Genomic DNA, 24,161 nt, shown 5'->3' on the forward strand with positions numbered 1-24,161 from the left:
AAAAAATACATTTTTTTAGTGTGCTGCAGAATTTTAGTAATTAGTCTGTGTGTGCCACGAGATGAAAAGGGTTGAAAATTGCTGCCTCGGGGTGTTGCACAAAATGAAATTAATACAGATTTTTTCTTGCATTTTTCTATATCAGCATCTTTACAGATGAACCTTTTCTTCGGAAAGAAACCCATGCAGACATTTTTTTTTTAAATGTACAAGTGAGGAGAAAAGTGGCATTGGAGTCACACGTGCTCCTTTACTGACTAGGAAGTTCGGTTTCCAGGGCCCCACCGCCTGGAAGGCCCAGCTCTTCCTTCCATGGGGCTGGTCCCACGTGGCCTCGGAGACCCCCACCTCCCCGCCCTCCCCAGCCCGGGGGCGCCGCTGCACCCTGGGGCCACTCAGAGAAGCTGGGTACCTGGCCCTGGATTGCTGCCTCTTTTAAATAATGGGGGTAGGAGGGAGTGTGTAATTTTTAGCAAGCAAAGAAAAAATGGCAGCTTGCTGTCATTTCTCTGGGCCCTCGGCCTGTTGTCTGTAGAGTCACTTAGGTCCCCCCCCCCACTCATGGAAGGCCCACCTCGGACGGCAGATGCCGGAGAGCTGAGAGGGAGACAGTGGCGCCCAGCCCCATCCTCCCCACTCAGACAGCTCATCGCCGACCCCTCCTTCAGCCGCGTCCTTGGTTCCTGCCGCCCTACCCTGCAAAATGACGTTTGCTTGAATTTAATGATATTTCCACTCCAGGCTTGTCTGTACTTGCCACATTTTGTATTTAAAAACCCATATAAGCAAGTATTTTGGAAAATAAAAGTCACTTTTAAAAACAGAGCAAAAAGCTGTCTCTCACTCATGCTCCTGTTACTGCTTGAGAGCGGGGTGAGAGCCCCGAGGCTTTGTGTTTGGGGAGGTTCCCCTGCGGTGGAGGGAGAGGGGTGTTCTCGCCCCCCGGGTCTTCCCTCAGGCCCGTGAGACCCGCCTCTCCCAGGTTTCTGCCTGGGAAGCAGGTGGGCGGCCCTCTGAAACTTTCTCTGTTGGTCCGACAGGTGACTTGCCCCAGCACCTTCAAGTGATGATCAATCTTCTGCGATGTGAAGACAGAATCAAGCTGGTAAGAAGAGATGAGAGTGGCAAGTTTGAATTTTTAATTGTGAAATTTAGTAGGGCATTACGAGCAATGGGTGTGGTGGGGTGGGTGGGTGGTGAGTTCTGCGATTTAAAAATCCCCCCAAGTTGTTCACAAAAGCCGAAGCGGAGTTTGCTCCTCGGCGCCCGGGAGGCCCAGGGGAAGGATGCGTCAGGGCCCCGTGTCAGTCTGTGCTAAGTGGGCATCTTCGTTCTCCGGATGTTACCATCCACCCATTTAACCAACGTGGGGAGGGGTCTCCTTTGGGCCGGCCCCATCCCTCGTGCTGGGGGTATAAGAGGGATGTGGCTGCTGTGTCTAAGAATCTCATCTCGGTTCCTAAACTCACAGGGGGCAAGGTAGCAAACAGAAGCCCTTGACCTTGGTTGGGCGAGGGAGGGGGCCCCAGCTGGAGAGGCAGCCGGTGAGAGCATCTCTGCCTGCGCAGGCCGTGCGCCTGGAGAGTGCCTGGGCGGAGCGGGTGCGGTACATGGTGGTGGTGGACAGCAGCGGGCGGCAGGACACAGAGGAGAGCATCCTGCTGGGCGTCGACTTTTCCAGTAAGGAAAGGTGAGTCTGACGGGACGGTGGCGCCCTTCTGTGGCGGGACAGCAGTTGCTGCTGGGAAAAGATTGGCCCGGTCCCGTACTCTCGGGAGGTGACGGTGGGATGGGTGATGGCAGGTGGTGGGGTGATCGGGCACCACAGAGCATAGCATTTCAGCTCTCGCGTGCGGGTGCTATGCTAGACCCTGCCTCTGCTCTCAGAGCTCAGGGTCTGCTGAGAGGATAGAAAAGCTACACCACGCTTACAGCTCTAACACTGGGTGCTCTAGAAAGGGCACCTTAGCCTGGAGGGCTTCCTGAAGGAGGTGACAGCTGTGGTGAACACCCAGGTAAAAGCAGGGACCAGCCCAGTGAAGCAGGGAGGGTGCCACCCAGGCAGACAGCCCACGTAAGAAGTATGTGCTTGATAGGCAGCAAATCAAGTGCCTTATCCAGCAGCGCTGTCCCACGGATTCCCAAGCACTGGCCGACGGGTCCTGGGTCAGAGGCTTAAAGAGAGGTTTGGAATTTCCCAATAACTAGAGGCCAAGTTCAGGATATCATAGACCCTATTATTTTTCTGAAATGAAGGCAAGCGGTTCTTCTTACATCTAGGATAAGTTAATACATGTGAGACCATTGCAAGGCCTAGATTTGTTAAAACCAGATTAAAGTGACTCCCTTTAGTCATCAGTTCATTAATCTGCTGATTCATTAAGCAAACAATTTGCTTGCATTCTCCTGTGCATGAGACAATAGGCCGGGCCCAGGTAAACAAAGAACAATAGCACATACAGTCTTGGCCTCAGAGAGCCTGTGAGCTCCGTGAGGAAGGAGAGAGCCATGATCAGAGATGCTGGCTGGTGGGCTCAGCGATGCAGAGACACGTGGGGGGCGCTGGGAACACAGGAGAGGGATTGGCTGTAAAGGGGCCATGCCAAAGGCCTCTGGAGCATGCGGTGGCTAAGCCACGTCTTAAAGGACGACTGGGCAGTTGGGCAAGTTCAGGGGCAGGGACGTGTCAGTCTCACCCTAGCGCTGACACAGCCACGAAGCTCCAGGAGCTCCAAGTTTCAAAATAAGTTTCATTGTGCAGCTCTGCAGAGGAAACAGAGTTAGCCCATCAAGAACGGGCAGGACTGCAGGGTGGGACCTGGGAATTGGCCTAACCCGAAAGGCTTAGTCTGCTTTTACCCGAAGGACTTAACACTCCCTTCCCCAAGGACGCAGAAGCCGAGGGTGGAAGAGCCCGGCACGGGTGCAGATGCTCTGCGAACTCAGGCGCCCCGGCCACACAGCCGCACGCTCCTAACATTACTCCCAGGCGGCTGTGCGGCGGTAGCAGAGATGTAAGCGGGAGATCCCCGGAGGTCAGCGGCGCTGGCCTTGGCCCCGTGACAACGGTTCCTCACAAGCCGACTCTTTCAAATGCCTGAAGAATGTTCACAATAACCCGAGGAGCCCCTCTGATAAAGCCCTTTCATTCCCTCCGTGTGTTTCAGCGGCGCCAGTCGCTAAAGTATCATTTCACGGTGAGGATGGGCAAAACAAAAGCAGATTAAGCTAGTTCTTAAAACAGCAGCTGCCCAGGAGGTACAGAAACAGAGGTCCAGCACCGCACTCCAGTAATGGTGCTGGCTCCCTCCCCTTCTCCTTCACCCCAGGACCGGAGGCTGGGTCGGCCGCCACCACTCGCCCGTGTCCCCCAGAGTGCGTGTGGCCTTGTGCCCAGAGTGCGCCAGCCACCGGCGGCCTCACCCCTGCTGCAGGAAGGTCATGAGGTCGGCTGCTTGCTCCTTGTCCCCTGGGAGCTGCAGCTGAGACCTGGTGTTTATGGAGCTGCCACCACACCAGACGGTGGGGTCAGAGCACCCTGTGACTGTCTCTGAGAAAGGGGGTCACTGGCAGCTCCCCGTAGTGGGCCGTCTCAGACCCGTGTCTCCTAGAGTTCAGGGGTGAGCAGTGCCTGCAGAGCTTCTCCCAGATACACACCCGGCGGCCAGACCCAGGTCAGGGGCCGGTCCCGTCTGTGAGCTGGGCGGGCTGGGTGAGACGCAGGGAAGTGTGGGTGAGCAGGGGGACTGCCACCCCAGGCAGCTTCTCTTTCCTCCCGCGCAGTAAGAGCTGTACCATCGGGATGGTTCTCCGGCTGTGGAGCGACACGAAAATCCACCTGGACGGCGACGGGTAAGCAGATCCCCTTGAAAGATTCTTTTTGTCACTATAAACTCTGAAATGTGAGTCAGTTTGAACACCACTGGGTAGTCATCAGCAATAGAATCGTGTGTGTGTGACGTGTTTATTGCATCAAGGAGAAGCAACATTGCCCTCCAGGGAGCCACACCAGGAGAGGGGCATTCTGGGCATCACGCAAAGGAGTTTGGGTCGTGAACTAGTTGTGGAAGCATATTACAGGAGATGGCTGCTATGCGAAGTTCAAGAGCAGCAGAAAACTGACATTCATTCGTTTGCCCTGATACGGTAAATGATCACTCAGGACATGCCCTCCGTGTGGGCTGGGCCCCGAAAGTCCACGGATACACGGGACGGTGGCGGGAGCTCGAGGCCTCGGCGGGCTCGGGGACGGACACACAGTGACGGGCACAGAGGCGTTCCGAACACCACGCTGGGGCTGGCCCTGGGCCGGTGGGCGAGAGGGAGGGCCCTGGGGTCTGCATCCGTTCGTCCCCACTGGGATTCCAGCAGTAGAGGTGCTGCTGCCTCGTGGGCAGATCTGGGAGAGGGGAAGAAGAATGTGATTTTTCAATAACGTAGAATTATATGGTAACATTTTTCCTTTTTAAAGTTTTGCCTTCTGTTAACACATTTTCAGTGCAATTCCAAAAAAGATGGGATGCGTGGGGTGGAGAGTAGCAGGTGGGCTGGGACCGCCGCAGGAGCACAGAGGAGATGGCGTCAGATGCCGCCACGGCTGCGCGCCCTTTGCCAGGGCCTCGGTTTTTGTAGGCTTCGAGTTGCTGGGTTAGAAACAAGCCTTCTGGGATTGGGAGCCTGTCTTTTTTCCCCCTTGCTTTGCCCTTGTCTGATGCAGCCGGCCTGCAGTCCCTTATCCGACAGCGTGAGACACACGTGTCCTCAGAGTGTCCCCAGCAGGCCTGCCCCCACTGTCTCGCAGGGGTGTGGTTAGAGGGTCTGTCTTCTCACCACGGTGTCTTTTTGTTGCTGTTTTTCACCCCTAGTGGATTCAGCGTGAGCACGGCGGGACGGATGCACGTCTTCAAGCCCGTGTCTGTCCAGGCCATGTGGTGAGTGTGGTTTTAGGGACTTTTAACTCCTGAGAAGTTGTTTCCAACGTGACAGCATGACTAGAAAAACCCCTTCCACCGAGAAGCCCGTCTAGGCACATCTGATCTGCGTGTATGGCAAGCGATACATAACAAACTTGCCCGTCTTAACCCTTTTTAAGTGCAGAGTTCAGTGGCACTAGGACTCGCACAGTGTCGTGCCGCCGGCACCGCCGCCCACCCCCAGAACTCTTCCGTCACCCCAGACAGAACCTCCGTCCCCATTACTAAACACGAGCCCCCGACCCCTCTCCCCAGCCCCTGGTAGCCTGTTCTCCGGTGTCTCTGTGGATCTGCCTGTTCCATGCCTCTCGTGTGAGTGGACCGCTTGTCCTCCCGTGTCTGGCATCTGTCCCTGAGCATGATGCTTCAGGGCCCATCTGTGCTGCGGCGTGCGTGAGAACTCCGTTCCTTTTCACGGCTGAGTGACCGCCCATCACGTGGGCAGGCCGCGTTTGTTTATCCGTGCGTTGGTTGATGGGCTCCTGAGTCGTGACGTCGTTCGGCTGTTGCGAATGGGGCTGCTGCGAGCGGGGCTGCTGCGAGCACTGGTGAGCAGAGCACCAGGCTGAGTCCCCGCTTTCATCTCCTTTGGTTTACACCTGGGAGTGGAATTTCCAGGTCACGGGGTAGTTTCACGTTTAATGTTTTGAGGAACCACCCCACTGCTCTCCGTTTATAGCCCCACCAGCAGCAAGGCGCAGGATTCCAGTCCCTCTGCGCCCCGGTCTGCACTTGCGATCTTCTGTGGTTCTGTGTAATCGCCGTCCTAACGGGTGGGGGTGGTACCTCCTCATGGTCCGGACTCGCACTTCCCTGCTTAAAGAATGTTGGGCGTCATCGGATGCGCCCGTTGGCCGTTGTGTGTCCTCTTCGGGGAAGTGTCTGCGGTGTCCCTGGGCCCCTCCTCAAGGCGGTTGGTTTCTGCTGTGGGAGGCGTGTTGTCCCTGCAGGTGCACGCCCCCTCCCGACAGGTCTCGCTGCGCCCGGCACGCAGCAGGCATTCCCGTCTCCCTGCTGGGCGCTGAGCGTCTTGGACGGAACCCCTGTCCACGCGGAGTTTCAAGTCTGTAGGGGCGCGAGGCCATAAGCACAGGGTTCCTCCGTCACTCCGCTCTGTAGTCAGTTCAGGGTCATTTTGGGGGAATCATGAAATCCTAATTTTTCTAGAGGTCCCAGCTGCTTCTTTGTATCCCTGGGTGATTTTTTTTTTTAAGTCTCTTTCTTTCCAGGCACGTGAAAAATAGCCCTGTGTGCTTTTCCAAAACTTCTGAACCAGGACTAAATTTAGTAAATAGCTCCAGTCTCCCCCCTCCACCAGCCTGGAGAGGGGAGCAGCGTGTGCCACCGGGAAAAGTGACGAGGACCGCAGCGGTCTGTGTGCTGTCGTCGCCCCGTTCCCTGATAGCTGCCCCCCACTCGGGGCGCACTCTCCCGTCCCTTGTCCATGCCTGATTGACCCTGTTTGCTGGGAAATTTCCAGCCCCTATTTTTGTTAAAAGAAGTAAAACAGGAATGACTATGTTGGCCATTACGAAAAACATTTTTAATGTTGTCCCCCCCGTCCCACCTCCTTCTCAGGCCCCCTCTTCTGCTGGCCTCTGTGTTGAAGTGACTCTGGAACTCGTTTCCTTCGGAGTCTGAGCTGCCGGAGCGTTGCTGGGAGGGGTAGGGATGAAGCGCTTAGACTGCAGTGAAAGGTCCCCGCTGCCTAGCGCTGGCTCTTTCCCTCCCGGGGCTGGGCCTCACCCTGGCTCCTGCGTTCTGACCACCACCGTGGCCTCGGAAGTAAATCCTAATCCTTGGGAGTTAATCAGTGCACTGTCGAATGCAAATGAAGTGTGAGCCAGCCTGCCGGGAAGAGTTAGGAAGTTTTCTGTTTCCTGTTGGGAATGGTGGAGGATGTTCCCTCTGCTCTTGGGTCGGTGCGCACGTCATGGAGACGGGCTGTGCCACCAGCCGGTCCTTCGTGACCGGCCTTCCCGGCTGCGTGTAAAAACCCCTTTGTTGGAGGGAGACCCCAGCACTCCGTCTGCCTCCCAGGCCTGACCCTCTCCCCCTCCTGCCCAGGTCCGCCCTGCAGGTCCTGCACAAGGCCTGCGAAGTGGCGCGGAGGCACAACTACTTCCCCGGGGGCGTGGCCCTGGTCTGGGCCAGCTACTACGAGAGCTGCATCGGCTCCGAGCAGAGCTGCATCAACGAGTGGAACGCCATGCAGGACCTGGAGTCCACGCGGCCCGACTCCCCAGCCCTGTTCGTGGACAAGTGAGTGCGGCGCCTCCTCACCCACTCCCGCACCCGCCCCGTGGGGCCCTGGGTCCGCACAGGGCCACACCCCCTCCATGCTGCCCCGACCAAGGGCCGCCCCTCCCAGATCTAGTATTTCAAGCAGAGGTTCCCGACCTGTGGCCTGTGGGTGGTCTCCGGCTGGGGGAAGGGTCTGTGACCACCACCCCCCTTGGAAATTGTAGACACATCGGGAGTGAATGTGTTTCTGGGGAGCAGCTCCCTAGCTCCTGTCAGATCTCAAAAGAAGCGCGTGGCCCACCTGCGTCACTGGCTCCCGGGCAGGGCTCCGTTACCATAGACTGGACTCTTAAATCCTCTTCCTCTACCCTTTATGGTTTTTATTTTAATTTTTCAGTGACAGTTGACATTCAGTGTTATCTTATATTAGTTTCGGGTGCACAGCACAGTGATTAGACATTTAACGAAGTGACCCCTCCGATACTCCCAGTGCCCACCTGGCGCCGTAGGCGTCGCCGTTACAACACTGTTGACCGTACTCCTGTGCTGGACTCTGCATCCCTGCGACTGTGTCGTAACTGCCAGTCTGCCCTTCTTGGTCCCTTCACCCCTGTCGCCCAGGCTCCCAGCCCCCCTCTCACCTGGCAACCTCTAACGAGTATTATGAATGCAACAGCCAATTCCTTGGGTTCCAAAACACAACTGTACCCACGCAGGCCGAGGGCAGCCTCAGAGGCAGCAACAGCGAATCGCGTGGCCTGTAGCGCGTGGCTACCGGCAGCGCTCACGTGGCCACAGGCTGCCCCAAATTGAAATCTGGTTCCAGGAGAGGGAAGTGGCCTCCCCTTTCCTTGGTCGGGCCCCTTCCCCGCAGTGTTGGGGACACTGCATCTAAGAGGGCCGTGAGCAGGGGGGTGGCCTGAGTGAGGACACTCCAGGGCCATGTCACGTGGGGCCTCACGGAAGTTGCGAGAGGGCTGGGGAGAAGTGACGCTGCTTTTGAACAGATGAGGGGGCGTCGTGTCGCCGAAGGATTGGCCTGGTTCATGTGGGCCCCAAATGGAGAACCAGGGTCGATGTATGGAAGTCATGGAGAAATACACAGATTTTGGTGCCCTGTGAGAAGGAGATCCTGGGAGCTGGACACGGCCGGGCCTGTGGGCGGCTCGGGGCTCAGCCGTGTCCTCAGCAGAGACCGAAGGGCCCTGTGGCGTGGGGATGGTACACGGCGGTTCCAGCATCTTGCCCTGAGAGCCTAATTCTCTGCAGGACCTGAGCGAGGAGGGCGCCTCCCAGCCCCTCTGGGCCCCCTGGATCTGCTCCACCCTTGACTCCTCTGTGAGTTCTGGACACGGAGCAGGTCTTCCCTGTCCCTCTCTGCCACCTGCTGAGGACACGCACGCCCAAGCAGTTGTCTCTGGGAACCAAGCCCAGGAGCATCAGTGTTTCTGTGAACTTGGGCCCCGGTCCTTCTATAGCTCTGCGCTTTGCTGGTTTCTCTCCAGGCCGACCGAAAGGGAAAGGACCGAGCGCCTCATCAAAGCCAAACTCCGGAGCATCATGATGAGCCAAGACCTAGAAAATGTGACCTCCAAAGAAGTAAGAGAACTCTTCCCTTCTCCGCAGGCCAGAGGTCATTCCTCTGTCCGGCTGCGCAGACCTGGTCTTCCAGACCAATCGGTGCACTGGCTCCTGGTGGCTTTCTCCTGCGGGACTTAGCAAAAAGAGTACAGGCCTTTTGAACCTAGCCCTGCCTAGCCCTGTGGGGCTTGGGCAGATTTCCTGGGCTCTCTGAACCCGTAAGGCCTCCAGTGAGAATGCCATGAGCCCTCTGCGTAGAGTGCACCAAGAAACATTTACCTGCTAGCACCCTCTCCTCTGCTCCACTTTGCCTCACCAGGAAGTCGCTAGCCCTGGACTGCTTTCCTCCTGCCTTTTGATGTTTCTCTGGACCTTATTTTTTCCTTTTTCGGTGGCTTTTTCTTCAAGGAATGCAATGCATTTTAATAACAACTTAAACCAAATAGACCTAAGAGGTTGAAATGGCCATTTTTAAAAGTTACTTACAATCTTTTTATTTAGTAATACCTATGCTACATCGTATTATGGTGCCTTCCAAAGCAAGATGACACTGATTTTGTAATGTGCTTGATATTTACTTGTAAAGGTGCAAGTGCTTTAAATGCAGAAAAGGCCCCATGAGAATCGGATTTCTTATTCAAAGTGGCAAACTGTCCCCATGTCAGATTGACTTCGAGGCTGAGTAGCCTGTGTCCCTGCTGCCCATGCCTGAGGGCCACGCATGTCTAAATGCAAAAAAACGCTTTTTTTAAAACAGCCACAACTTGCGTTGTGACTTTACTTTTTGGAGGGTGACGACTATTTTCTTTGACAAATCACTTTTCCTGATGTTTTCCACTCCACAGATCCGTAATGAATTGGAGAAACAGATGAACTGCAACTTGAAAGAATTCAAGGAATTCATAGACAATGAGATGCTCCTAATCTTGGGACAGATGGACAAGCCCTCCCTCATCTTCGATCACCTTTATCTCGTAAGAGGCACAGCACACCTCAGGGTTTGGCTTGGGGAACGTAAATTTGACCTTGATTGCTTAGAGCAAGTCAGAAAAGGAGCAGCTTGAGTTACAGGAGCCGCGATCCCGGCTGCACGGGGACTCGCAGCCTCGGGCCTGCTGCCGCCTCGCGGTTTGCTCTGGAGCCAGATGCTTGCGATGTGGCTCCCAGCCGGGCTGTGGGGAGCTGTGTGAAAGCCCTTTGGCGTAGTCAGTTGGCAGCCGTGCTCAGACCCTGGCCCCCCTTCGCCTTCTTCCATCACTTACACACAAACCCCCTCCAGATACCTCTCAGTGGTTTGCGGGCTAAAAACCCCCAGTTACAAAAGGGAGCGTGCTCGCCAAGCCCCAGAGTCATGCCTGGGAATCCCGAGGAGTGAGCAACAGCAGGGAAGGCAAACCGGACACCTGCAGGGCAGCCTCCCCTCTGCTCCTCCGGGCGGCCGCTCCGTGCACGGCCCCCAGAGCTATGGAAGGAACAGGCCTTGGTGATGCAACCTCCACTTCTTGCTCAGATTTTCTTAAAGCTGTAAATCTCCATAGAAGGCAACTGGCAAGGTTTCAAAGTCAGAGGGCCTGTGAGGAAGGCACGTTGCTAAAATTAGAGGCGGTGCAGCGTAGTAATGAAAATCGGCCCCACTAGGCCAAGCTCCCAGCCCCCAGCTGGGCCAGCAGTGTGACTGGACACGGCCGGGGCTGTGGGTCTCTGCCTCTTTTTTCCTTCAGCCCGGACCCTGTGGAATGGTTATGAGGATTCAGTAAAATACAGATTTAAGGCATTCGGTGCACAAATAAATGGTAACCATCGGTAGAGCAGAAGTCACTTCCTGGGGAAGTAAGGAAGTGTATTTTTTTTTTGCTTTGGAAAGCATAACGACTTTGTCCTCTGCCTGTGGGGAGTAATTAATAGTCCTCCAAGTGCATGTGTCATGATATATATTTATTATGCTAAATATATATTTAATTATGAATAGTTACCAGCCTGTACACATTCAGTGAATGTGTTAAAATGTACGTAAGTATGTGGGTTTGAAGCCTGTGTCTTGAAAGCTGTGGGGCAGCCCTGGGCAGCCCTGGCCTCTGCTCTGCTCTGGGAAGCTGATGGTCCTCTCTGGTGGAGACAGGCCGCGAGGCACCTCCAGCCCGTCTGTCCACTAGGTGGCAATCACGGCAAGAAGACACAGCGCCAGCGAAGCACCAGTTATTTTTCAGTGTGGTTGGTGTTTTATGTCACTTTTTCCATGAGAGATACCAAAGGAATTTCTCCGCTTGAGCCTCTCCCTCCAGTGCGAAGCCCCAGCTAGCACCCACACGTAGCCAGCCCCATCCGGGTCCCCGAAGCCCCTGCCCGCGGAGGGGTCTGCCCTCTGCTGAAAGGAAGCTCACGTGGAGAGTACGCAGGTTTTTTGCTTCGTGAGTTACATGTTTGCTTTCCCTAAGAGCAAAGTGATGGGTTTTCTTTGTTGTTTTTTTTTCCCCTCCATGTTCTTTGCGTACTCAGAAACAGAGGGCTCGTTTTCTTTAATCCCGTTTTTTACGTATTAAAACGTGTTACAGAATGTTAGGAAGTATGAATAAGTCTAAAGAAGAAAAGTAAAGGCATTCCCAGTTTCCCAAACCTAGAGGTAGCCTTAGTTAACGTTTTGGCATGTTTATTTTTCTATCTTCTGGGTTTTTTAAATGCTTGTGTAACTTTTTTTTTAAAAAAAAAAAAAGGAAAAGGGAAGGGCCGTACTGTTCGTGTTTGTGTCTCGCTGTATTTGCTTGTCGTTACGTGGCGTTTCCCGGGGTCGTTAGGTGTCCTCCGAAAGTAGGAGCTACTTGAAATGCTCCATCACGTGATCCATCCTCATTTATTGTACTGATTTCTTCTTGCTGGACCTTTGGGTTGTTTCCACGCTTTTGTTATTAGAAATAATCTTAAATGTCCTTCTCCATAAATCTCTGCAAATTCTGGGTATTTCCTCAGGGTAGCCGTTTGTAAGTGGAATTTCCAGGTCAGAGGGGGAGAACCTTCGGAATATTGCCAGCACACTTCCCAGAAGAGGCAGAGAGACGCCTGCGAGGGTGGCAGTGCCCTCTCCTGAGCGGGAGGGGGGTCTCACCTCCGGTGAGAGGACCCCTGGAGGCCCAGGAGAGGAAGTGGTGAGGGGGGCAGGTTTTCCTGACCTTGCCCCTCCCCTGTTGTGCTGCCCACGCGGCCAGTGCTCGGGAACCTGCTTGGATACCGGCCTCCGTCGGTTCTCTCTGTCCTCTGAGACCAGGGGCCGTGAAATCACCGTCAGGGCTAGCATCCCCAGAGCGGTCCGAGGCTGACACGTGACACTCACAGGGGGTTTGTGTGATCTGTCCCCCAGGGCTCTGAATGGAATGCATCCAATCTGGAGGAACTGCAGGGCTCAGGGTGAGTCTGCTCCTCTTGTCTTCCCTTGTCCTCCTAGGCAGCCGAGACACCCTGGGCTTTGCCACCCAGGTCGAGCCCTCGAGCTACCTGCCCGGAACGGCCTGCACCCTGGCAGCCAGGGTGATTTACGTAGCCAAACAGATGCGCTTTAGAAAGCCACCTCCTGAATAATTCATGGTCTGCATTTTCCTGGAGTTTGTGTGATGGCGTGTGTCCCAGAGAACAGTCCTAAATCACAGTCCCCTGGTATGGTGGTATGGACTGCCTGGACATGGGTAGGGCCACGAGCCCCTCCCCCCACCCCACTGCCTGCAGAACTGCTGAGAGTCCTGGTGTGGACACACCTGTCTGCTGGGCCACTCGGAAGAAGCTCTGATCCCTGGACCACTCCTGGTTCCAGCTGAACTTGTACTTGTGGACCTGGTGGGTCTCGTGCAGCCAGTACTCGGTGTTGGGCAGAAATCCGTGCCTGTCTTAGTCTGAGAACTGCCCAGCAGCAGGAATAAAAAATGTTTAAATCTAGACCTTCAAGAACAGATGTCTGGACATTTTTTCGAAAAAGCTACACAGCCACAAAATCACCATTCTGTGGGTCTGACATGATGGCATCCTTGAGTTACTGCATTTGAAAATCAAGACTAAACAAATCTTAAAATACATCTTTAGAACTACTGGTTAAGTTATGTTCTTTCAACAGAAAGTATTCTTAAAATGTAGAGTGATACTGTCTATGCTTTCCATTTTGCTCGGAATAAGTAAATTATTTTAAAGGTATTTTTGTCTAGAGCATTTATAGATATTCACGTATGAAATCTGTTGGAGGTATTTTGAAACTCCTGGTCTTCCAGGGATATACGTATTAATTTTAGAACGGACAAAACCTGGCTAGCAGACCTTCTCAACTCTTTATTTATAGCCTTCCTTGTTTCAAAAAGGATGTAAAGCAGTTCCCAAGGACATAAATAATGGACAAATATATTCTGCTGTTTAACTATTTAAAAGTGGAGACTTTGCCTTTCTTAAGGCCTCTGTATGCACATGAATTTTGAAACTTTGAGAAGGTTGAAAATGTATTTAAGTAATATAGGTATCTACTTTCCAGAATTAGCATTGTTTAGTGATGCTTTGAACTGTTTTTTAAAATGTTTTTATAAAGAAGTTTGTTTTATATTATAAATATGGTACATTCTCATTGTAGGCCATTTAGAAGATATCAAAAATTTTTCTGTTAAAAGAGAAACAAGTCCCACTGTAAAAACACAAATCCTTTATTAATGTATATTTGATTTTTTTTCTGTTCAGCTTTTTGTTACGTTTTGTTTTGTAGTTCCTCATTCTGATTCCCCAGATTTGTTCTCTCTTTTTTCTCTCTCTCATTGCAGTGTCGACTACATCTTAAATGTCACTAGAGAAATAGATAATTTTTTCCCCGGCTTATTTGCATATCACAACATCCGCGTCTATGACGAGGAGACGACAGACCTTCTTGCCCACTGGAACGAAGCGTACCACTTTATAAACAAAGCAAAGTAAGTGGGCGGAGAAGCCAAGAAACTGCTCTGAGGAAGACGCTGGCAGATGCTGGGTGGGCACCCATGAAGCGCAGCCCCAGACGCAGGCACCTCCTGGCTTAGGGAGCCGTGGATGTTGATGGTCCTCGGATGGGGGGAACCACAGGACCCCCAGCACCAGTGGGGCAGAGCTGTCGATCTCCAGGCTGGCCCAAATGAGCTTGTTCTCTCCCACCTGTCACTGACGGTGACACTTGACCCCAGTCTCATCATCAGCACGGCTTCTAGTTAAGAACCCAATACCACGTGGACACTCTTGGGAGCCTCTGAGCCCGAGGAGAGAGCAGGGAGGGCCAGGCTGTGCATGGACTCAGTGCGCCTCTGGGACTGCTTCCCCCGGGGAACATACTCGGACAGACGCCCCGAGCCCCGGCCTGCCCGCTCCACCTGCATTAGCGCAGTTTTCCTGGGCGAGCGAATGGGACGGGCCGGGAGCCTGTCCCTGGTTTCCCCCAGTCTCTGCGCTCCCTTTACCTTCCTACAGAACGGCTCTGTCTTACCGCAGGCAGGGTTGGGAAGAGAGGAGCCTTGGAGGCCCCCCTCCAGGTCAGAGCTCCATGACCTGTCTGCACCACCGTGTCCTCATAGTTTGTTTGCCTGCTCTAGGGAAAGACCTCAGACCAGCAATCCCCTCTCCCCGCCCCCCAAAAAAAAGAAGAAAGAAAAGAAAAGGCCCTGAGATTTGGTGATGATTTTTTTTTTAAAGATTTTATTTTTTGGGGGGGGGGGGACATCAATGTGCGGTTGCTGGGGGTTATGGCCTGCAACCCAAGAATGTACCCTAGCTGGGAATCGAACCTGGGACACTTTGGTTCCCAGCCCATGCTCAATCCACTGAGCTACGTGGTGATGATTTTTAAGCCTGAAGTAGGAGAAATGAGTCTGCGCGCACCTGGCAGGCTGGCTGCATCTAACGTAAACAGGCAGGTGGGCTCACCCCCTGTACAAATAAAGCTTGCCAGATGCCGTGCTTTCCGACCTGGTGTTCCCTTTCATTCTCGAGCGAGATATACTCAGAGAAACCCTGTGTCTGGCCTTGCTGCATCTGTTAAAGCAGCCACGCCTGGGTCCGCGCCGCCTCCTCACAACCTAGGGCCCCACCCTCTCCTGGCTCCATTCTGTCTTGGCCCAGAAAGCTGGTGGTGGTGCTGCTGCCCTCGCCCTGGCTCCTTGACCCTCCTGTCTCCCCAGGGCCTTGTGGCTTCCGGTTCTCTGACCCCGTTTTCCTGCAGTAACCCATTCCCTGTCTCCATCTGCTCTAGCTGCCGAGTTATCTTCTGCAGATCTCCCTTCTGCTGCCCATTTGCTTCCCACAAAAAGGGGTTTTGGCCTCCTAGCCTATCCCAGCGATGTGGGAAGATCCCCACTGTGTCCCTGGAGGCAGCCCGATCTTGGAGCTCTCCCTGCAAAACTTGGCTAGGCCAGGACAGATTTATCTCGATTTCCCATTGTGCACTAATTGATTTCGCAGTGAAGTTATTTCCTTTGGAGGGTGGGTGAGCATATGCCGTGTAAACATCAGGACTGGGAGGATTTGGGCAGTGACACAACTTCGGGGTTTGAAACTGCTCGTTGTGTAAAACCTGAGAGAATGAAGTTAAGCTTTTTTAAAAACCCTCCCCCCTTCCCCAGGCGGAACCATTCCAAGTGCCTGGTACACTGCAAAATGGGAGTCAGCCGGTCCGCCTCCACGGTCATAGCGTACGCGATGAAGGAGTTCGGCTGGCCCCTGGAGAAGGCGTACAACTACGTGAAGCAGAAGCGCAGCATCACACGCCCCAACGCAGGCTTCATGAGACAGCTGTCTGAGTACGAAGGCATCTTGGACGCGAGGTGGGTGGCTGGCTGGCTGCGGAGCCCTGGCGGGCCTGCGCTCCAGAAGCCACCGTCTGCATCTCGCGCAGTGGCTTCCACAGCCAGAGCCCTGGCTCGGGGGAGAGGGGGCGGGGGCCCGGTTTGAGAAAAACAGCTATTGTTTGGCGTGTGACGAACGGTTTCCAGGAGGGATCTCTTCTGATTTTGTTGGCACGCTCAGCTGTTTGGCTGCAGGAGAGAGCGGTGCCTAACGTCTGATCCAAGGCGATGCCGTGTGCGGCACGGGCATGTGGTTGCCCCGTTTCCGGAGTGTCCGCTCTGGGCCGCGTCGTGCCAGGCCAGGCCGGGCCGCAGGGCAGTTCCAAGGACTGCGGGGGGGCAGACCAGGCCCCCATGCTGGGGCACGCTCGTCAGCCTGCCCCAGCTTCCCCTCTCTCCATCTGAGTTAGACACCAACACCCGGTTGTGAGATATACACGAATATGAACAGGTTTACTCTTACAAGGCTTTGCTGGACTGGGCTCATAGCAAATGATGATGTAGTTTTTCATACATTTCTCAGCCCCACCTGGACAGGGTTGCAAAGTACAGGTCATTCCCCGTTAGGCGGGAATACGGAGCCAACGCGGGAGGTCGACTTGTCCCACGTCACGCAGCCAGTGGGGGACAGAGCAGAGCACGCGCTCAGGTCTACGGCCTCCGAGGCAGGGCGGCCCCAAGATTCCCCTGCCCCACGGGGGAGGGTCCTCAGTCACCCCGGGAAGACCCCTGCTGGGCTCCGAGACTCACCCCTCCCTCCTCCCAGCCCGTTCAGTCTGTGGGCGGCCTCCCGGGTTATTTCTGACTGGTGCTGGGGGGGAGCCCCGGGCCAGGCCTTGTCCTCTTGACCGTGTTCGGGGATGCAGGCACGCCCTGGCAGGCTTGGCCGGGGTCCCAGGGACAGCTCCAGACATCTCACTGTCCACCACAGAGTGGCCGGACAGACCCCCAGGCAGGGCCTTGGTGGGGTGGAGGGGTACACCCCTTGGCCCTTCAGTCCCGCACTCCCGTCATGCCCGTGGTAGCCTAGGCAGGGGTTTCCAGGCTGGGTTCGCCACTGCCGGGCACTGACCTCGCACGGCAGCCCCATCGAGGGCCTGCTTGGCCTCTCCCGGAACATGCCCGGGGAGCAAACGGTTGTGAATGGTCACGACACTCATTGGACACCAACAGCGGATCCTTAATTTACATTTAATTCTCTCTCATCCTGATGCCCGGGTGTTGGTATTACTCTAAGGTTCAGGAGGTGACTTCTTTACCTTATTTCACCCTCAGCCTTTCTCTTTTTTACCTTTGTTTTAAAAATGCGTTATAAAACAACACCACAGTATTAGAAGACATGTCTTAAAAACTGACTTGTAATCTCCGTGACCAAGTATTGGCAGTTTTCTGGAGTCTTCCCAACTTTATCCGTGTGCATTATATGCAAACGTTGCTGTAGCAGTGTGAGTGTATATGCGTGAAAACTTTACGCTGACAGATGGAGAAGCTGAGAGATAGACCATTAAGTGGGCACGTGGCGGAAAGCCGTTTAAGGCTTCCTTTGAGAGGGCCACGATGACTTGGGTTCCAGTGTTGTTTCTCTCATTCTTTCATTTCCTGGGGACAAATAAACAGAGAGAGGCTTTACCTAAGCGAGCCCCCAGCATCCACCCGAGCCTGGGCTGTCCCTTGCTGGCTCGCCCCCTGCCTGTCTTCCCAGAAGCCTCTGGGGCACTGGCCTCTAATGACCTTCCTCTGCCCTTCCTCCCTCAGCAAACAAAGGCACAACAAGCTGTGGCGCCAGCAGACTGAAAGCTGCCTGCAGCAGCCCGCGGATGACCTTGTGGGGTCTGGGGACTTCTTGCCAGAGACCCTGGACGACACCCCGGAAGCCCGGCTGCCCTGCTTGGATGATGCTGCCCAGCCCGCGTTCCCAGGCAGCAGGGCCCCAGGAGGCGGAGGGCCCTCTCTCTCCTGCTGTTTCCGGCGACTCTCAGACCCCCTCCTGCATTCCCCCAATGACGAAATGGGCAGTCTGGTCCAGCTGGAGGACCTGGAGAAGGACGCTCTGTCAGAGGAAGCCACTCCGCCATCGGAGGAGGCGCACAAGCCAGCCAGGCCTCCCCAGGGAGGCCCGGGACTCTGCGAGAAGGAAGCGAAGAAGAAGCCCGAGTCCCGGAGCCTGAAAGCGCAGCGCGGGCCCTCGCCCCAGGTGGAGGAGATGGAAAGGGAGGAGACTCCGGGAGCAGGGAGGTGGGGAAGGTCCCCGCCCCAGCTTGATAAAAACCTGCTCAACCGGGAAAACCTAAATAACAACAACAGCAAGAGGAGCTGTCCAGACGACTTTGAGGTAGGCGTGGCACCAGGGTGGTGTGGGGGCGGCGGTCTACTGTCTCTATGACGTCACTTCCGCCCTGCCACGTCACTTCCGCCCACGAGCAGCCCCTCCCAGCCACCTTTGCTCCTTCCTCCTGCCAATTGGGGCACTTCTCGCCCCCAGGGAACTGGGTGGGGGTTTGTTTCAGGGAACCATCCTGCAGGCTGGTTGGGAATCGGGAGGTACAGGCAATGGGGGGTCTGTCCGGGACAGCACCACCCCTCCTGCCCTCTTCACCCCGCACACCGCGTTCACGTTCCGGAAAGGGCTTCCAGTTCCTTCTTTTTCTTTATGTTAAATGTAAAACATACACGTTATCGTCCCACTTCAGCATTTCTCAGTATGCGGCTATTCATAGTCCATCACACCCCCACCCACTTTCTCGCACCGTGGGTGTGAAACATCCCAGATAGCATTGTTTCATTCACAAATGCTGCCGTATGTGATGTAACCACAGTACCACGGCCATGTTTAAGAAATTGTAGTAATTCCCCAACATCATCAAGTATCTGGATTTGAACTCAGAATCTGTTGTTAAACTCCATTAGTCCCATGTAACTGTCATACTCAGTGGGTTGTCTGCAATGAGGTTTTAGCCTCAGCCTGGCAGGCGAACGCAGAAAACCGTGAATCGTCCAGCCTTTTCCCTTTTCTGAGTGGCCCCGTTTTACACCCCATTTCATCTGTTTATTCATCTGTCGTCTTGAGTGAGGCTGGCTCTGTGGAGGGACCTGCCCGTGGCCTGGGCTGGCTCACGCGGCCTGGGCGCCCAGCCTCATTCCCCGTGGCTTCACTGCCCGTCTCCCAGGGCCGCCGTGATTCTCACGTGAGAAAGCGCGCTTGGAAAGCAGGCGGGCTCGTTCCCACACGCAGAGGGTCGGTCGTTATGGCATCATAGTGCAGACCACACTGGGCAGTTAGATCTGCCAGTCTCCAAATCATAAAGTGTTTTCCAAGCCAAGTGTTAATAACTCATGAATTTCCTGTCACTCACCCTTCCCTCAAAGAGCAAATACCGGAAAGATGGATGATATACAACCTCTCGGTCCAAGGTCTTGGTGCCGTGGTGGGTGTGGGATGGCACAGCCACAAGTCATGGAAGCTTGGATAAGGGGGCAAAGGAAGGACACAGTCCTCCTTCCCTGGCCAGAATCGGATCGAATAGGTGATCTTACCTAGGAAGCAGGACCTGCATACGAGCGTTCACTCACTCGTTCAACTCATGTGTTAGCCGTGGCACCAGGTTGGTGGGGCGCACAGCTGTGAGTGAGAGGGCTCAGTACGCATGGTCTTACGATGAATGGCAGGCATGTAAGGATGTAACACAGAGAACCGCAGGTGGCTCTCGGTGTAGGGAGGGGATGAGGAGGAGCCGGCTATGCAAAGGGCCGGGAGGACAATCTTCGGGCCCACGGAGCAGCAGGTGCCAGAGTGTTCCCTGAGGGCAGCGAGTTTGGTGTGGTCTGAGGTACATTGGGACAGGTGGCCAGGTCACACAGGGTCCCCAGGCACCGTGGCAGGGCTCCTCTGTGCATTGTTCCAGGGGCCCTGGGAAGCTCCGGGAAGACTTGAAGCGGGGACCCCCCTGGTTGTGGTCGTTGTGGTCCGCAGGCAGGCTGATGGGGCAAGAGTGGAAGCAGCAACGCGTGGGGATGGTGGCTCAGAAGACGGGCAAGAGCAGAAGTGCAGGGCTTGGGAGGCGTTTGGAGGCAGAGCCTTTGCCAGGAAGGCTTCGTTTTAGACCAGCTTAGGATTCTCCCTGCTCAGCAGCTCACGAGGGGAGAGGGTTGGTTCTCCCCACTGCCCCGTTTGCCTCTCTCAACTCCGTCTCAGCCCAGAAGAGCAGCCCTGGTGCCCGTCGCTGGATGCGGGGGAGATAAACAGGGATGGAGAGGTGGGCGGCATTCCTCGGGAAGCGATGCCAGTGTAGTTTCCATTGGTGTGTAACAGCCTCTTCAGCCTGGCTCCCTCCTTGGGGCTGTGGGCGCGCCTGTGTTTGGGTCTGAATTAGAGTCTCTCCAAGCCCACTTTTACCCTGTGCCACCTCCCTGCTCAGAGCACAGCTCGACGATCGTTCGTTGGAGCCATGCTGTGTTCGTGCCAGAAGGGAAACCTTTCATTGCCAGGCTGCAGATTCCCCGAACGCAGATTCTTTCTTTCTGAAACGGAAAGAAAGGCAGAGGCACCTGCTGTGCTAGAAACATTCCATTAGTTCTCACGGTGCCGTGAAGTCATAGTTATCCTGCGTTCCAGATGAGACCGAGGTTCAGAAAAGGGTCATTTTGTGCACGTGGCGGGGCAGGCATGAGAATGGAGGCCCTGGCGGCCCTGCCTGCCGTGTGGCCAAAGGCGTGCCCAGGAGCATGGGCACGCAGCTTCTGGAAAGTCCGGTTCAGCACCTCTAACCCACACTGGACACAGTTGAGGGGGTTCGGACGGTCTCTGTCTCTGCGCTCACTGGCGTGAGAGTGCTGCTGCCCCAGCGCCCGCCCAGCCCACCCCTTGCCCTGCCCGTGTTTTGTGGCCTCTGGCTCCTATTGCGTTCTCATGCCATTCTCATCCCCTTCCAGCACGATGCTATATTTGGGATCCTCAGCAAAGTGAAGCCCTCCTACAAGTCCTGTGCCGACTGCATGTACCCGACAGCCAGTGGGGCTCCCGAGGCCTCCCGGGAGCGACGCGGGAACCCTGGCGCCCCAGCCATCTGCACGCAGCCCACCTTCCTGCCCCACCTCACACCGTCCCCGGTGGCCCACACATCCGCCAGGTCCCGTGCTCTGGAGAAGCTGGCCTCTGGCCCAGCTGAAATACCCCCTTTCCTACCACCAGCAAGCCCGAGGAGGCCGGACACCGGTGGCTCTGGGGCCAGGGTTGCCCCGGAACTAACAGCTAGCCTTTTGGAACCTTCCAGAGAGCCCCAGAAAGTTCTGCCAAAGTCCCTCCTTCTGAAGAATTCTCACTGTGATAAGAACCCTCCCAGCATGGAGGTGGTCAAGGAAGAATCGCCGCCCAAGAAAGACGTGAAGCCGGCCAAGGACCTGCGGCTGCTGTTCAGCAAAGAGGCCGAGAGGCCGACCACACACAGCTACCTGATGCAGCACCAGGAGTCCATCATGCAGCTGCAGAAGGCGGGCCTGGTCCGCAAGCACACCAAAGAGCTGGAGAGGCTGAAGGGCTCGGCTGCAGAGCCGGCGTCCCCCTTCAGGGATGGCGCCAGCAGGTTGGAGGCCAGCATCCCCGAGGAGAACCAGGACCCGGCTCCCGTTCCCCCGCCAGGGGCCCTGGCTCTGCCTGGCCGAGACGGCAGCGACGAGAAGTCAGAGGCCACCCCTGTTCCACTGGAGGGAGCCTCGCTGAAGAGCCCCAGTCCCTTCCTCTGCCGCCTGGACCACACCAGCCACTTCTCGAAAGACTTCCTGAAGACCATCTGCTACACCCCCACCTCATCCTCCATGAGCTCCAACCTGACCCGCAGCTCCAGCAGCGACAGCATCCACAGCGTCCGCGGGAAGCCGGGGCTGGTGAAGCAGCGGACCCAGGAGATCGAGACAAGGCTCCGGCTGGCGGGACTCACCGTCTCGTCCCCGCTCAAGCGCTCACACTCTCTTGCCAAGCTCGGGAGTCTCAACTTCTCGACAGAAGACCTAGCCAGCGAGGCCGATGTGTCCACCGTCGCTGACTCCCAGGATGCCAAGTTGGGCGACACTTCCTTCCTGCAGGAGCCCCGGGCGAGCCCCGGGCACCCAGCCGCCACCTCTAAACCGTCAGGGAAATCTGCCCCAGAAAACTTGAAAAGCCCCTCGCAGCTGAGCAAAAGCTGACCCGCCTTTAGCTCATCACATGACCCCTTAGTTTCACGGTGGGTTTTGGTCGACCCCTCACGTCTTGATTTCTCTTAAAGGATGGCGTTCTGACTCCCCGCCCCCCACCTTGCCAGAGGGGAGGAGAAGAAAGAAGCTCACAGCCCAAGAAGAAGGGGAGTGTCCGTTGTGCGGCTGGGAGGACCAGAAGCTGTCGGCCAGCAGGCTCTGAGCCCAAGTCATGTGTTTTCCAGAAGAGTCGTGTCTGAAGAAGAACACAGACAGATAAGCACGCACATCGGAAGTGCTCCATTTGCGGCATGCGAGAGAACGGTCGCGGTGACGGCCTCCTCGCCGTGGCGCACGCTCCGGCCTCACTCCGGCCCGCGTGGGGAAAGTCTTGGATGGCAATATAAGTCCTACCTCTGTTCTTGCTGAGCTTTTTATTGTTAAAACACAGTGATGAGCAAGGCTCATTCCAGGGAATAATGCTGTGTCAGAAACAGGTTTTCCAAAAAGGAGGCTTTTTTTTTTTTCTTTCTTTTTTTTTCATTTGAGCCCCCCAAAAGTGTTAGGATTTCTGACTCAACTATGCCTGATGTTGTTGGGTCATCTGTGGGGTGCACGTGTCCGTCCCGGCTGTCGTCACGGCCGAGTGGTGTGTGTCCGGCTCGCACTGGGGTCTGGTGGGGGGGAAGTGTGTGTGGCGTCCTCCGCTGTTGCTCGTGGTGGATTTGGAATGCCCCCCCCCCCCCCGCCGCCCCCCCGGGCAGAAGGACCCACCGGGCACTGCCGAGTCTCCTCTGCTGTTGTGAAGAGTCCTGAAAGTACCTGGTGGCGGCAGTTGTCCTGAGGTACAGATCGTCCCGCCAGAAGCCCCGGCACTCAAGGTCATTTGGTCACATCTACTCGGTTTGGGGGAGGAAAAGGAAAGTCGAGCAGTGAGAAATGACCAGTTCCTCCCTGAGAGCAACCGAGCGGAAGCTTCTCTGAAGGAGATGCAGCTGTCGGAAAGCGTCACAGGTGTTTACAGTTGCCCATTTCTGTGCGGGGAGGGCGGCCGCCTGGCTCCCTCTGGCTGTTCCCAGTGGCACAGGTGGGGGGCCCAGGGGGGCCCGCGGACCCAGCCTGGGCTCTGTGAGTAGCCCCGTGGGAGTCAGGCAGGCTCGGTGCGCCACGCTGCCGGGGGCTCTGCGCTCCAGCGGAGGGTCATCTGGTGTCGGTCAGCAAGGCGAGATGTTAAAACATTTTGAGAAGGGAGAAGGGGCTTGATTAGAAAGGTTTATTCAGGGGTCAGCAAACTGTGGTATGTGGTCTCGTGAGCTAAGAATGGTTTTTACACTTTTTCAGGGGTTATAAGAAAAATAAACTAATAGGCAGCAAAGACCACAGAGCCTGCCAAGCCTAAGATGTTCATTATCAGGCCCCGTGTAGAAAAAGTCCGCTGACCCCCGGTCTTGTTCGACAGCGCAGGGCTGCCCAGGGCTCTCTAGGAAGAACCTGGGCAAATGTGAAGGCCTCCCTGCCTCCAGCCACCTCAGGCCAAATCCACCTCCGGACCCCGACCTCGCCTGCCTACCCCCAGCTGTCCCCTGCAGGGTGGCCGGCTCTGTGGCTGTGTCCCCGGGGAAGCGCTCCTGGCTGAAGCTGACCCGCAGGGGCAGCTCGCCCTCGGCTGGGTCAGCCACATTAAGTCAGCGGAAGTACACAGCCTTCAGGGACCAGCCAGGTTCTCAGAGTGGGTGCGAGGGCTGCCGTCTCACGTTAGTCCGAAAGGACCCCCAATGGCCACCTCTGAGGACAGGCCCGGGCAGGGGCTTCGGGAACATGTGTCACCTAGTGTGAGAGTTTCGGGGGGGAAAACCTCTTTCCAGGAACTTTCTCTCCCGGACCTTATCCTTTTCATTGTAGACGTATATGTTATTTTACTGTGTAGGAATTTGTTTTCTTACCACTGTTCATTGAAATCACCTTAAAAGGTGATTGCTCACTTTTCTTAAAAACACTGCTAGGTTTTTCTCCCTCTCTCTCAGCCAACGAAAGCATATTCCCAAAAAAAAAAATCAAGTTCAATACATTTTGCCAAATTAAATTTCATGTGGCGGATCAATTTTTGTGTCAAAATAATCCTTTAGATTTGGTGGTGACAGGTTATGTTTCTGCTTTTTTTTTTTTTTTAAACCATGCCTGTGCGTGAGAGTGATATATTTTTGAAAACTTTAATTTTGAAAGCCATAATTTTTCTTACCCAGTTAAAGGGCAGGAGGAGGAGGAGGATGACAAATCGGAGTAGCTTTTTGGCTTTTGTCAAAATGATCTATGCATTTTCAGAAGCACAGTCGGTGTATTAACATCGAAACAGACCAGGGCCCAGGGCCCC

The 24,161-nt window shown here is 55.2% G+C and overlaps 1 protein-coding gene across 3 annotated transcripts in view; it reads left to right on the top strand.

Annotated features, from left to right (window-relative positions):
• SSH1 (slingshot protein phosphatase 1) overlaps nt 1–24,134 on the top strand; it is a 53,424-nt gene extending 29,290 nt beyond the window's left edge. For 2 of the 3 annotated variants that reach the window (XM_028528383.2, XM_036014427.1), the window contains 12 exons: nt 1,041–1,105; nt 1,569–1,690; nt 3,784–3,852; nt 4,866–4,931; nt 7,041–7,235; nt 8,723–8,816; nt 9,644–9,772; nt 12,151–12,197; nt 13,580–13,726; nt 15,401–15,601; nt 17,378–17,954; nt 20,552–24,134. In XM_028528383.2, the coding sequence (XP_028384184.1) occupies nt 1,041–1,105; nt 1,569–1,690; nt 3,784–3,852; nt 4,866–4,931; nt 7,041–7,235; nt 8,723–8,816; nt 9,644–9,772; nt 12,151–12,197; nt 13,580–13,726; nt 15,401–15,601; nt 17,378–17,954; nt 20,552–21,802 (2,963 nt within the window). In that variant the 3' untranslated portion in view covers nt 21,803–24,134. Of the gene's footprint in view, nt 1–1,040; nt 1,125–1,568; nt 1,691–3,783; nt 3,853–4,865; nt 4,932–7,040; nt 7,236–8,722; nt 8,817–9,643; nt 9,773–12,150; nt 12,198–13,579; nt 13,727–15,400; nt 15,602–17,377; nt 17,955–20,551 lie in introns of those variants that run through there. The other variant, XM_036014428.1, reaches the window with a different exon arrangement.
• The last annotated feature ends 27 nt before the right edge of the window (nt 24,135–24,161 follow it).

This window comes from Phyllostomus discolor, chromosome 13 (genome assembly GCF_004126475.2).
Source record: "Phyllostomus discolor isolate MPI-MPIP mPhyDis1 chromosome 13, mPhyDis1.pri.v3, whole genome shotgun sequence".
In the NCBI taxonomy this organism is placed as follows: Eukaryota; Metazoa; Chordata; class Mammalia; order Chiroptera; family Phyllostomidae; genus Phyllostomus; species Phyllostomus discolor.